Source organism: Staurois parvus, unplaced genomic scaffold (genome assembly GCF_062004578.1).
Source record: "Staurois parvus isolate SC_StPar_1 unplaced genomic scaffold, SC_StPar_1.0 ptg001087l, whole genome shotgun sequence".
Lineage (NCBI taxonomy): Eukaryota > Metazoa > Chordata > Amphibia > Anura > Ranidae > Staurois > Staurois parvus.
Window position 1 is genome coordinate 1,665,831 of NW_028318883.1, and position 13,452 is coordinate 1,679,282.

Consider the following 13,452-nt stretch of genomic DNA (forward strand, 5'->3'; position numbering starts at 1 on the left):
GTAAAGAGATGAACCGCAACTTTAGAAAGACGGAGACAGCTCTTACAGGGTCATAAATCTGCCTGGCTGATCACAGAGGACCAGCATGTACCAAGAGGCCACTCTAAAAGTATCTACTACTTCAACTACAACCAGAATACCTGTCCTATATTTGTGCAGTTTGTGTGTATACTGCACCCTTTCTCATACATTTAAGTTCAGCAAGAAAAGGTAAAAAGGCTAAAGTAAATGGCACTTATTTTTCAGCCTACCACACCCCAAGAACCCAACCCTGAGATGGAAATGTTGGACTGCTACAATACTTTGGGGGTCATTCTACATCACCCTAAGAGGGGAAGTGCTACAATAAAGCAATCCGACAGGAATAATGGGAGCTAAGTAGAAAGAAAAAATCCACACTTTCAGCAGGTCTCTTTTTTCCTTGCAAACAACTTTATTGTCCACAGGATTATGACATCTCATTGCCAGACTGTGCAGTTGACGCGTTTCACCCCTTCATGGACTATAGGGATAAAGGGAACCCTTCATAATGGCCACAACAGGTGTGCAGACCTGGTACCTCATCACTGTCCTATCCAGCAGACCAATGCTTTATATCCCGTGCAAGACTGAACACTGTTGGACTCTACCTAAAACTGAAAAGTACATTTTAGGTGGAGAGACAATTTTAGATGCCACCCTGGATGTTTCTCTATCTTCTATCCAGATGGATGTACAGATAAAAAAGGATCATGGCTGTTATGTCAGGCATTACTCAGGAGATACCTGTCCTCCAGCCAGCACTGTAATTTTCTCCCAGTGCCTTGTATCATCTACCGGTGTCACTTCTCGGCCCACGCTGAGGATATAATGCTCCATCTCTCTCACACGCTGCTCTACATTACAATTTACATGAGAATGACTGAGTGGTCGCAAGGTGACAGGAAAGCTCTCGAACAAGGCACAATGATATAATCACTCCACCGGCAGTCGCTTTCACTCCGGTCACAATGGGGAACGTGTATTATTAATTTTCTCCCTATGATTTCAAAGAGCTGCAGCTGAATTTCAAACTGTGCTGTTGTGACACAAATACGCCAATCAATATGCAAATCTATGGAAAGCACATATGGAATCGGAACACGACTTTAAGCTTTTTTTTCAGAAGGAGGTAAAGCTTGTGGTTATTTATATTTTGGAAGAACAGTCTTGGATCCCCAAAATGGGGCATGGGTGAGGATCCACTGTAAGCAGGACTGTGTGGGTGTAGTTGACTAAGTTTTGACACCCCTTGCTTTTTTATGATAGCAAGGCTTGTCTTTTAACTGACACACAGCATGAGCAGCAATGCATTTTAGAAATTAATTCAAGAGAGGGTTGGGGGATTTTTGCTAATCATTACAATCTTAATGAAAATCTGTTGGTTTTGAAAAATAAATGACCCCCCAGCCCATGTAACGTGCTAGGCCTTATGTATGGTAACCTACCTTTGGCTCTCAATTGGCACTGCTGCTTGGTTTAAAATTCAGGTATGGGGAAAGACATTTTGTTTCCTCTGCCTTCCCACACTGCAGTGTCCAGTTCCGGAGTCAGGATTGGTCAGACTCCAACATGGCCACATTGGGCAGGAGAGTGTGGGGAGAGTGCTTAGCTGTGTACAAGTACTGACTCAATCAGTTATAATGACTGAAGAAGTAGCAGCATTTGATAAGCAACACTAACAGGAAGTTAAAGTTATAAAGGTTTGTTTTTTTCCTCTTCTCAGGTCCCTCGCCAGTGCCTCTGGCCTCTCCCCCCTGCTGAGTGCCTTCAGAGCAAGCGTTTTGCTGTGGGGGCACACATGCATGCTTGCTCCCGAGCCACCTCTGTGTTGTCACCTTCTTGGCTTTGCAGGCATACAGAGCTTGGCTCAGTCCCCCCGCGCCATCCTCACTGGCTGCGATTGACAACGCCAATGGTTCCCGCTGCTGTGTCTCAGCCAATGACGAGAGAGAAACCTGGCAGAGCCTTGGCTCTCATGCACATTGCTGGTTCGGGATTGGGCAGCAGAAGGTTTTTTACCTTAATACAGGGAATGCATTAAGGTGAAAAACTTTTTGACTTTAGAACCACTTAAAGTGATTGTATAGGATACATTTGTAATTGAAAAAAAAAACAAGCATGTTGTACTTACCTGCTGTGCAATGGTTTTGCACAGAACAGCCCTGATCACTCTCATCTGGGGTCCCCTGCCAGCGCTCCTGGATCCTCCTCCCCTATGATTGCCCCCATAGCAAGTTGCTTGCTATAGGGGCACTTGTGTGGGCTCTCTCCCAAGCCGTACTCTGTATGTCCATTCACACACAGAGCATGGCTTGGCCTTGCCCCTGCTCTCTGGTTGTGATCAACAGTAGCAGGAGCCAGTTGCTCCCACTGCTGTCTCTGAGGCAATGAGAAAGGAAAGAGCTGAGAGAGCTGCAACTTTCATGCACGTTGCTGAACTGAGATAAGGCTCAGCAAAGCATAAGGGGGATAGGGGGATAGCTACACACAGAAGGTTTTTACCTTAAAGGAGAAGTACAGCCAAAGCTTGTCTGGCTGTACTTCTCGTGTGACTCACAGGAGTGCAGTTTGTTCTGCACTCCTGTGACCCGTTTTCAGCTGACAGTGGGCTAAAGTCTGCTGTTGGTTGACGTCACTTAGCCAGTCCAGGCTGGGGTAAGATCCCGACCTTATGGTCAGGATCCATCCAGGAGCCTAGGCCGGCACTTGGCTCAGCCTCTCAGTGAGTTGCTGAGAGCCTGAGCCAGCTGCTCACACTTCACAGCCCAGGGTTCCAGGGAGTGCTGGGGAGGGGGGGAGCAGAGCAGAGAGGTGGTGACTGACAGCTCTGGCTTTCTGTTCAGAGCGGCAGAGAGAACTGAGCGATCATCCCGATTACCTAGGTGGATGCAGTATCCACCTAGATAAGTATAATTTAAAAAAATATTTCACAAACTTCTCTTTTAATGCAGAGAATGCATTAAGGTAAAAAAAAATTCAAAAAAACACTTCTACCTTTAGAACTGGTTTAATGGCACCCCCGTGCATCTGAAAATGCAGTGCATTATACTAGTGTGTGAATCCACATACAGTAGTGCTGCAGCATCATACCTATCGGTGCATTGTGGGAAAAAGTTTTGGGTCCTTTTCTCTGTTTCCTGCATGTACAGCAGCCTATTCAAATGAATGTGCTGCTGTGCCTGTGCAAGTGCAGCACGCAGGAAACATGAAGGTGTGAACCTGGCCTAACACAGGAGGTGTGTTCCTGGGCAGATCACCAGGTGAAAGCAGAGAGGAAAAAGCCAAAGAAAAGAAAACTAATGCAGCCACCACATCTAATGATTAGTAATCTGCAATATATTACATTTTGTAGGTTTAACACCGCTTTAACTCATGGTAATATTTTGACATTCATCTTTAGGTAAAATCACAGCCTCAAATTGCATCTTTTTTTCTATCCCAATCCTGCCTTTAAAACCCTTTTACCCAAATGGTATTATATACTTAGTGATCCTATCCTGTTGGTGGTCTATCTAGGACTGTGATCTGTACCTGGAGGTGTGGGGATGACACAGGAGAGCTCTGTCCAATGCTGGCACTGATATGACATTGTGGGTGGCAGGTGACTGAGGATGGGGACCAGGTGACTGAGGATGGGGACCAGGTGACTGAGGATAAGGACCAGGTGACTGAGGATGGGGACCAGGTGACTGAGAACGGGGACCAGGTGACTGAGGACGGGGACCAGGTGACTGAGGACGGGGACCAGGTGACTGAGGACGGGGATCAGGTGACTGAGGACGGGGACCAGGTGACTGAGGACGGGGACCAGGTGAGGCACTGCAGGAACTCCCGATGGTGGTGTAGAGGAGGGGGGATGAGTCATCTCCGGAGACACCTCCTCACACAGGAGCCGATATTTTGGCCGCAGTCTCCCCCACATGGGATCCTGCAGCACTCCGCTGACAGCTCCGGGAAATAAATTATTCTGCAAGATGGGACGAGCGCTGCGAGCTGCTGAACGTCCGCGAGAGGCTGCGGGCTGCCGGAGGGTGTAGGCAGAGCCCGGATCTCCTTCCCAGGGATGTCCGGATCACTGGCTGAGCTCAGCGCACAAGGACGACTCGGGGCTTTCCTGATCATGGCTCCGGGGATGCCTGGCAGCTGTCATTCCGGGGAGCTGTGAAGGTGAGTGCTGGGAGAACGCAGAGTACACGGTGTCCGATCACAGGGGATGCCGGACAGAGTTGGTGCTCGGTGCCCAAGGTCAGAGGAGCAGAGAGGGCACATCCCTACACTCCACATACCTCCTCTCTGTATGATGAATCATGGCATTGTGTACTCAGCAACGCTGCCAGCCGGCATTTATTACAGCTATTGTTACTGTCTAACCATTCCCATTATTACTGGGCTGCGATTAACTACACAGGCTCTCTACTCACTTCATTCTCTTCTCTGTTTCATCCTCTCATGTTCTCTCCCATTATACCCTTCTCACCTTTCTACTTTATTAGGCTTTCTTTCTCTGTCTGTCGTCCCACCAACCCCCCTCACTCTATGACACTTTCCTTATCTCCCTTCTCTCGTTTTTCTTTTTCTCTCTCTAATTATCCAATTTCTCTCATCCCTGTCCTCTGTCTCTTATATTCCACCATACTATCCCTTCCTCTCTCTCCCCTCTTTCTTTCTTTCTTTCTTTCTTTCTTTCTTTCTTTCTTTCTTTCTTTCTTTTTCTTTCCTTTTCATTTCCCCTCTCTCTATCTCACCTTCTATCACTCTTTCTTCCTCTAACCATCCCATTACTCTTATTTAGTCTCTCTCTCTCTCCCCCCCTTCCCCCCTCTCCTCTTTCTCTACCCCTTCTCCCCCCTCTCTCTCCTCTCTCTACCCCTTCTCTCTCTCTCCCTTCCCTCCCTCTCTCTTCTCTCTCTCCTCTCCCCCTTCTCTCTCTCATGCTTTCTCACTCTCATTATCTCTCTCATGCTCTCCCCCCCTCTCTCTCATTCTCTCTCTCCCCCCTTCCCCCTCTCTCTCCCCTTCCTTCCCTCTCTCTCGCTCTCTCATGCTTTCTCAGGGTCTCTCATGCTCTGTCTCCCCCTCTCTCTCATTATCCCTCTCTCTCCCTCCCTCTTCTTAGCAGTATAGGTTGTACCATAATATTCATGGGTAGAGGAAAATGTAATTACTAGTTTTATTGGCTGGGCTTTCTTTTTCTTGTTTGCTTTTTCATCCATCCACCCCTTTTTATCTCTCTCATCTCTTTCTCCTCTCTCTCTCTCTCTCTCTCTCTCTCCCCCCTCTCTCTCTCCCCTCCCTCTCTTCCCCCCTCTCTCTCTCATGCTCCCTCTCTCCCCCTTCTCTCTCATTCTCTCTCCTCTCTCTCTCTCCTCCCCCCTCTCTCTTTCTCCTCTTCTCCTCTCTCTCTCTCCCCCTTTCTCTCACCCCCTTCTCTCTCCCTCCCCCTTCCTCCCTCTCTCTCTCATGCTCTCCCCCCTCTCTCTCTCCCTCTTCTTAGCAGTATAGGTTGCACCATAATATGCATGGGTAGAGGAAAATGTAATTACTAGTTTTATTGGCTGGGCTTTCTTTTTCTTGTTTGCTTTTTCATCCATCCACCCCTTTTTTATCTCTCTCTCTCTCTCACCCCCCCCCCCCCCCCATCTCTCTCATGTATTTCCTCTTCTTAGCAGTATAGGTTGTACCATAATATTTATGGATAGTGGGGAAATGTAATTACTACTTTTTATCAGCTTTCTTTTTCTTGTTTGCCAGCTTTTTCATCCATCCACCCCTTTTTCACCCACCTCTCTCTCTACCTCACATTCTCTTTTTTCTTCTTAAAATGCTAATTGTCTGGCTATTTAAGGTCACCACTTTCACTTTCCCAGAACATGTGTGCATTGTGAACTCAGTAGTGCTAATACTTCTTCGGGGCCGAGTGACTCTAAAAGTCTTGAAATCTGTGGAGATGTTTAATAGCCAGGTAACTAGCATTTCCAAAAGGAGGGGCAGTGATAGTGGGCAATGGCGGCCTATTTATTTTCTCAGTATAGGTTTCTTTTAAAGAATATGTAAACCCAACATTTCATATTCCTGATATGTGCCTGCTGTACCTTGTACTTGTATGAAAAAGTATCCTGTTCTCCTTTTATTACTTCCTGCATGTGAAATCCCTGGTGTTCCTGCCAGTCCCTCTGCTTTCCTATTAAAAACTGACTACACTAGACTTGAGAACACAGTGTGGTCAGTTTTCTTCATTATCTTCAGTTCTTCATTTTCTATGTGTTTATTATAATACTGAGATCAGAGCTACACCTTCTGTTCTATCCATATCTTATAATACTGAGATCAATGTTGTTCATCCTGTTCTATACATATCTTCCAACACTGAGATCAGAGATGTGCTCCTGATCTATACATTGCTTATAATATACTATAAAACTGAGATCAGAGCTGTGCTTTCTGTTCTATACATATCTTATACTATTGAGATCAGAGCTGTGCTTTCTGTTCTATACATATCTTATAATGCTGAGATCAGAGCTGTGCTTTCTGTTATATACTATAATACTGAGATCAGAGCTGTGCTTTCTGTTATATACTGTAATACTGAGATCAGAGCTGTGCTTTCTGTTATATACTGTAATACTGAGATCAGAGCTGTGCTTTCTGTTATATACTGTAATACTGAGATCAGAGCTGTGCTTTCTGTTCTATACATATCTTATACTATTGAGATCAGAGCTGTACTTTCTGTTCTATACATATCTTATACTATTGAGATCAGAGCTGTGCTTTCTGTTATATACTATAATACTGAGATCAGAGCTGTGCTTTCTGGTATATACTATAATACTGAGATCAGAGCTGTGCTTTCTGGTATATACTGTAATACTGAGATCAAAGCTGTGCTTTCTGGTATATACTGTACTATAATACTGAGATCAGAGCTGTGCTTTCTGTTCTATACGTATCTTATAATGCTGAGATCAGAGCTGTGCTTTCTGTTCTATACATATCTTATAATGCTGAGATCAGAGCTGTGCTATCTGTTCTATACATATCTTATAATGCTGAGATCAGAGCTGTGCTTTCTGTTCTATACATATCTTATAATGCTGAGATCAGAGCTGTGCTATCTGTTCTATACATATCTTATAATGCTGAGATCAGAGCTGTGCTTTCTGTTCTATACATATCTTATAATGCTGAGATCAGAGCTGTGCTTTCTGTTCTATACATACTGTAACTCATAATATGGAGATCAAAACTTTACTTCTGTTTATAATTGTATCTCATAATATGGAGTTCAGAGCTGTGCAATGTTATATGTATTTTATAATTCAAAGATCATAGCTGTGCTTTCTTTTTAGTTGTATATTTTGGAGAGCAGATAGCTTATGTCCCATGTCTGTTCTAAAATATAAATATTAGAGCTGTGTTTCCATTTCTATATATATTTTTAATATAAAGCTTAGGGCTGTACTTCCTGTTCTATATTTACCATATATTACAATTTGAAGATCACAGCTGTTCTTTCTCTTCTAAATGCACCTTTTAATATGAAGGTCAAAAATGTGCTTCTGTGCGTACCTAGGAAGGCCACAGCTGTGCTTCCAATATTTCCCAATCATCCTTGCGATTCAACCATTTTATTGCTTTATCTATGAATTTTTTTGTATACAACAACTCTGGTTGCAAAGGGCCAGCTATGCATCAGTTCAGACTTTTCTTCACAAACTGCTTCCTTACCAAGGTTGCTGTTAATTGCACTGTGAACTACAGAGAGGAGTTCTGCATTGTGCACATGGCAGGCCCATTGTTATTTTCTTGGTCACAATATGTGGGCAGAAAGGAAAAGGAAACACTTGTTTGTTAGGTTCCCATACTTCTAACTGTTAAAGTGCATGTGATAGTATTTCTAAAAATTGGATTTATATCTATCCACTTATCAGTCACGGTTGAAAAGTAGCTTCCTCTTGTTCACCCTACATTGGTTTTTCAGTCAGCATGATGTAGAAGAGAGGACGGCACAGACAAAAAAATATTTTCAGACCCTGAACTGTGTATTAGCACCTCTCCGACTGTAAGAAAATAAGAATGGCAATTGGTTCTATTATTTTAAAATAATTTTATTTATGAGATTGATTATATTTAGTGATTTCAACAGCCCCTCATTTTACCCTACTTTTCTAAATTACTTTTCTAAAAGATTTAAAATCTTTTAGGTAAACCTATGATTTCCCATTTGCTCACCTCTAGTTTTGGATCTTCATGTACCGAAACAGGTTTTGGATAGAGTGGTCTAGGGGAATAGGAAGGTTTGGGGGGGGGGTTATGGGACACATGCCCCCCAAGTTATTTCAGTAATTTACAGCAAGACTACACAATCTATGCAGACACTACAGCCCTGGAGATTGACCATCCACATACATAATAGATAACTGTGTTAGTCGTGTTCAGGCCCGATTCATTATTAATGTGACGGCCGTTCCTTGTTTAAAATCTGCTGATTTTTATTTCCAACCTCAGTTCATGACAAATGAGCATGTTATTATGTAGAAGCGATCCGGCCTTTTAAAGACGGCTGGTGGTTTTCTGAAATCGATCACCAATTCTGACACATAAAATACAGGAAGGTGTTGAGCCACTAGCTTGTTAACCCTTAGGATGGCCGCAAAGGATGATATGGGGCCAAATATCTTAGGTTTTCCCTATATGTTAAAAGATGTCTGTACAAAGTGAATGGTTTTTCACATGCATATAGATGAGAAAATATGAAGAGAAATTGCTGTGGGTCCTTTTGCATCTGCAATTTTTAGCATGTTTTGTTGTGTACATTTTAGTTCATTTTCATGTGTTCTGGGTTTTTTTGTTTGGACATGAAAGTCAAATAAAGTAGATGTCACTAGAGGTTGGGTTTTTTTCAGGAGCTAAAACACATGAAAATGCATGCTACATGCATTTTTCATTTACTATCATTGAAGTTTACTGATGCCAAAAATGCACATTGATGCACCAGAAAAAAAACATTCCTGTACTATTTTTCTCAATGCACAGCAGCACAGCACCAAGGTGTGAATGGGCACCATAGGAAAAAAATTACAATTCCTTTTTGTGCATTAATACGCATTGGACAATGCTTATTATCACAAAGGTGTAAATGGGGCCAAAGGAGTGTGAGCCTTTGTACTTTGGGAGATATCTACCCATCCATGGGCAGCTTTACTTGATCACAGGGCTATATTCTTAGGTTATGCTGCCTTGGTACATCTTCATTGTAGTGCACCTCTGAAAAGGCTCTACCACTTATCCCACCTAAATATTACATAGCTACATTGGAGCAAAATGAAAGGACATTTATATTGAGAGGGATACGGAAGCTAGCATTGCTTACTTCTTTTTAATAATGTTTTATACATGACTGACCCAGACCAAACACACAGAGTAGAAGCACACTCGGATCCATAGCACCGCTGAAAACTCACTCCTCTTTGCATACACAGACAATCCGCATGCCGGCTCCCATAACCTCTCCCTGCTCTTCATTAAAAGATAAAAAGATATCAGTTGCATTCCAACTTTAGCTCTTGCTGCATTTATTTGACTGTTAGCAAAGTGACTTCATGGATTATGTTTACACACAAAAACCAACCTTCTTTGGCACATTATACTGCTCCCAGCTTGTTCACAAGAATAGGGGCAAGTCCTTTGCTGATCAAATAAATATAGGAAGAAGAGCTAAGGTTGGAGTATGGCTGTAATCTTTTTAACTTTACATAGACTAGAACAGTGGTTCTCAACCTTCCTAATGCCGTGACCCTTTAATACAGTTCCTCATGTTGTGGTGACCCCCAACCATAAAATTATTTACCCAGTAATCATAATTCATGAGTGTCGTTTTACCTCCAATACTGCTGCTGTCAACACAGTAGCTGCTTTTAACAGAGTAGCTGCTTTCAACACAGCAGCTGCGTTCTACACAGTAGCTGCTCTTTACACATCGGAAATATGTGTTTTCTGATGGTCTTAGGGGACCCCTGTGAAAGGGTCGTTCGACCCCCAAAGGGGTCGCAACCCACAGGTTGAGAACCAATGGACTAGAAAAACAGACTGAAGTCAGAACGCCCGATCTGCATACTTGTTTCTGGTTGAAGTTAATAGCATGACAGCCAGACACCCAGCATTTTCAGATATAAAGTAGGCAGCTCAGTACAAGTTTTATTTTTAAAATCAGACCATACTATTGCAGATGGAACACAGTCTGATCTACATGCAGACCTACCATTGATCTGCACTGTCCATTTATTAAGGATCTGCAGAAAATAACAGAGCGAGTAAACAAAAAAGATACATATGATGATCATGAAGTGGCCCTTTTCTTTCTGCTATCCTTTGCAGGGGCCCAGTATTTCATTATAGTATACATCTGCTTGGGTTTGATTTATCAGATCCAAAGGCTAGCATCTGATATTTATGTAACTTTGCTGTGCAGACATTTTTGTGTTAGGGCCTATTCATACTTGTCTGTTTTTCTGCACTAAAACATAAGCGCATGAAGCTGCATTTTTAAAGGGAAATTGTAACAGCCCATACATGTGTGCATTAATACACATGCTGAAACACACATGCAAAGGGCTGATGTGCTTGTTTTAGGCTGAATGTGCAGTTCCAAACCTTCCAACTTTCTGAGATAAGAATTAGGGAAAACCATGAGCTCAGCATACTGTATGTAGGCAAGGAACAGGTCCCTCTCTTTACAGGGACTACAGAGAATTAATGCACAGTTTAAACCCACAAGTATTATTTTCACTAATAGTTTTCCTTTTATGCCCTGTGTGCATAAGGCCTTAAGCTCTATGATATTGAACATTATGTTAACAATTGCAATGTACAATGCTTTACCCCCCAGAGGGAGAGGTTTAAAGTTTAACTACAGGCAAAATCAAAATGACATCTATGATACAGTTTGTACGTAGCATTAATACAGCTTTTTTTGTTTTGTTTTGTTTTGTTTTTTTAATCCCCCCAAAAGACAGTTTTTATTACCTGTTGATCCTGCCAGTAGACCCATTGGGGTTGATTTACTAAAAGTCGAGCATGCAAAATCTGGTGAAGCTCTGCATAAAAACCAATCAGCTTCCATATTGTATTGTCAAAGCTGAATTGAACAAGCTGCAGTTAGAAGCTGATAGACTACAATGCACATCTACACCAGATTTTTCACTCTCCAGCATTAGTAAATTAACCCCACTATTTTCCTCCGCTGTTCCTTCTCGTCTGAAATTTAAAAGTAAAAAAAGAACAATAAAAAAGTAAAGTTGATAGAATAGTAAATATTTAAAAAACTGACAAGAAAGCATTTTTCTTTTAATTTCTCTGTAACCCATTTGTGTTTCCTCATTTTGCTGTGAGCTGGTGACTGCCTTCTTCTTCTAATTCTACTGATAGCCCTGGGTGTTCATGCACAGACTGTCCCCACTTGTACGCAACTATGGCTGTTGGAGGCCCCCTAACCAGGCTTGTCAAACTGGTGGTTTTTTTTGGCCACTTACAGCTCTCTCACACCTTCTACGTGGTCCTCAGTGGTTTAGGAATTTACGTGGAACAAGGTCGCAGCTGTCTTCCAGTTGCTAATAGCTACACTTCCTTACATAATTTTGTAGCTCAATACTGCAATTATGTTTTAATCTCGATTTTGGGGCCACCCACCTCTAACCCATCCTACCAGACATTTAGATGTTCTTACCTTGTGAAGTCAACTATACTTACCTGAGTCACCCATCCAGGTCCCTTGATTTTTGACTGTGGGGATCTCTAGTACAGTGCCATGTGTTAACCCTTGTTGGATGGTCCCTTTGTTCCTCTCAGTCTGACATCAGATGTCTTTTGGATCATAAGAGAACCCCTCTGCTGCCCAACCAAAGGGAAATGTCCACAGCACTCAGGCAGTGGTGACGTGGATACCCGGAACAAAGACCCCTTTGTGAGAGGAGAAGTGCACGGCGCAGGATGATCATATGACCACACCTTAAGGTAAGCGAAACCAAGTTTCAGAGCGTTTATTTTTTTTTTCATCTCAGAGATCAGATAGTGAGGGGTGAAAGGGGGTGAATTTTATCCCTGAGTTGGGCTTTAAACTGGAGTTGTGGGAAAGAAAATGATGGTATATATAAATCATTCTTTCACCAGCTGTAACAGCAGTTTTTGTTTTTCTTCCTCCCCACTGTAACACCATTTTATTAGAAGTTGATCCTGCCAGTAAGTCAGAAGCAGCTCAATGCAACTGTATGAGTGACGGTGAAGGCAATTGAAGGCAACTCGGAAGCACATGACAGCATGTTACAATTGACCATATACTTCAGCTTCAAAGCCTGATCAGTAGGGTTTTCATGCTGCTTCTGGGTGGGTTTGGTTGGCCCTCATCGCAGCCAATTAGGTTTACTGAACAAATTCACAATTTAGTAATATTGTAAATCTTTCTCCCTTGTCACACAGAGGAAATGGCTCAGTCCCCGGCCCTACGGACGGAATATCTTGTGTCGGGCATGCGGACTCCCCCTGCCAGGAGGAACAGCAAGCTGGCCACGCTGGGCCGGATCTTTAAACCATGGAAATGGAGGAAAAAGAAAAGCGACAAGCTCAAACATTCGCCTGCAGGTGGGAGCAAATCTATTCATCTTTCTATATTTGTAGCTGTTATTTATCTATTCACCAATCGTGTTCCTATTCTTTAAGGCTGCAATGTAGGTAGAACAAATGCAGGGGCGGATTGACCATTTGGAAACTCGGGCACTGCCCGTGGGCCCAGGGTCAGTAGGGGGCCCTATGAGATGCCCCTGGTACCTTTTTCATAGGCTTTTTTGAGTTTGGGCAAGGACACAGGGGCCCCATGATCCCCTATTGCCCGGGAGCCCCATGTGCTGTCAGTCCACCCCTGAACAGATGACCCTTAATTGACTCCTACAGGCCTCACAGACAATATGTAACTCTCATTAATAATATTACAAATTGGAGGAAATAGTGCATGTAACTTTCAACCATCCTTCCAGCAGAGTAAGAGTAGTGGGTGGCAGAGGAAAGAAGTTTTTACAGTTGTCCCTTCAGGCATAAAAGAATGTTCATCCAATTAACTGTAACATCAGAAAACAGTTGTATGTACGTAGACTCTCCATAGTGTCTCCTGGTCAAGCAAGGGGGCAAGAATTAACTGTAGGGGATTAACGTTTTCCAACTGGTTGCTGTTGATTTTTTTGAGACAGGTAGGCATCTAAGAACGCCCTCCTTTTGAATGTGCATATTTGTACATGCACTAGTGAGAACGGTTATTTGGCAATGCATGCATGACTGGCTGCCTTATCTTAAGCTATCTTAAGGACTTAGAGCTTAATTACACTTGTAGCCTCCATCTCTTGCACCTCCATCCTGCACTTATTTATTTTTTTCTTTTAC

At 43.0% G+C, this 13,452-nt stretch overlaps 1 protein-coding gene across 5 annotated transcripts in view; it reads left to right on the plus strand.

The window, feature by feature from the left end:
- PHACTR3 (phosphatase and actin regulator 3) overlaps positions 1-13,452 on the plus strand; it is a 190,255-nt gene that overhangs the window by 18,670 nt on the left and 158,133 nt on the right. For 4 of the 5 annotated variants that reach the window (XM_089658658.1, XM_089658654.1, XM_089658657.1 and 1 more), the window contains exon 2: positions 12,499-12,660. In XM_089658658.1, the coding sequence (XP_089514784.1) occupies positions 12,499-12,660 (162 nt within the window). Of the gene's footprint in view, positions 1-3,897; positions 4,189-12,498; positions 12,661-13,452 lie in introns of those variants that run through there. The other variant, XM_089658656.1, reaches the window with a different exon arrangement.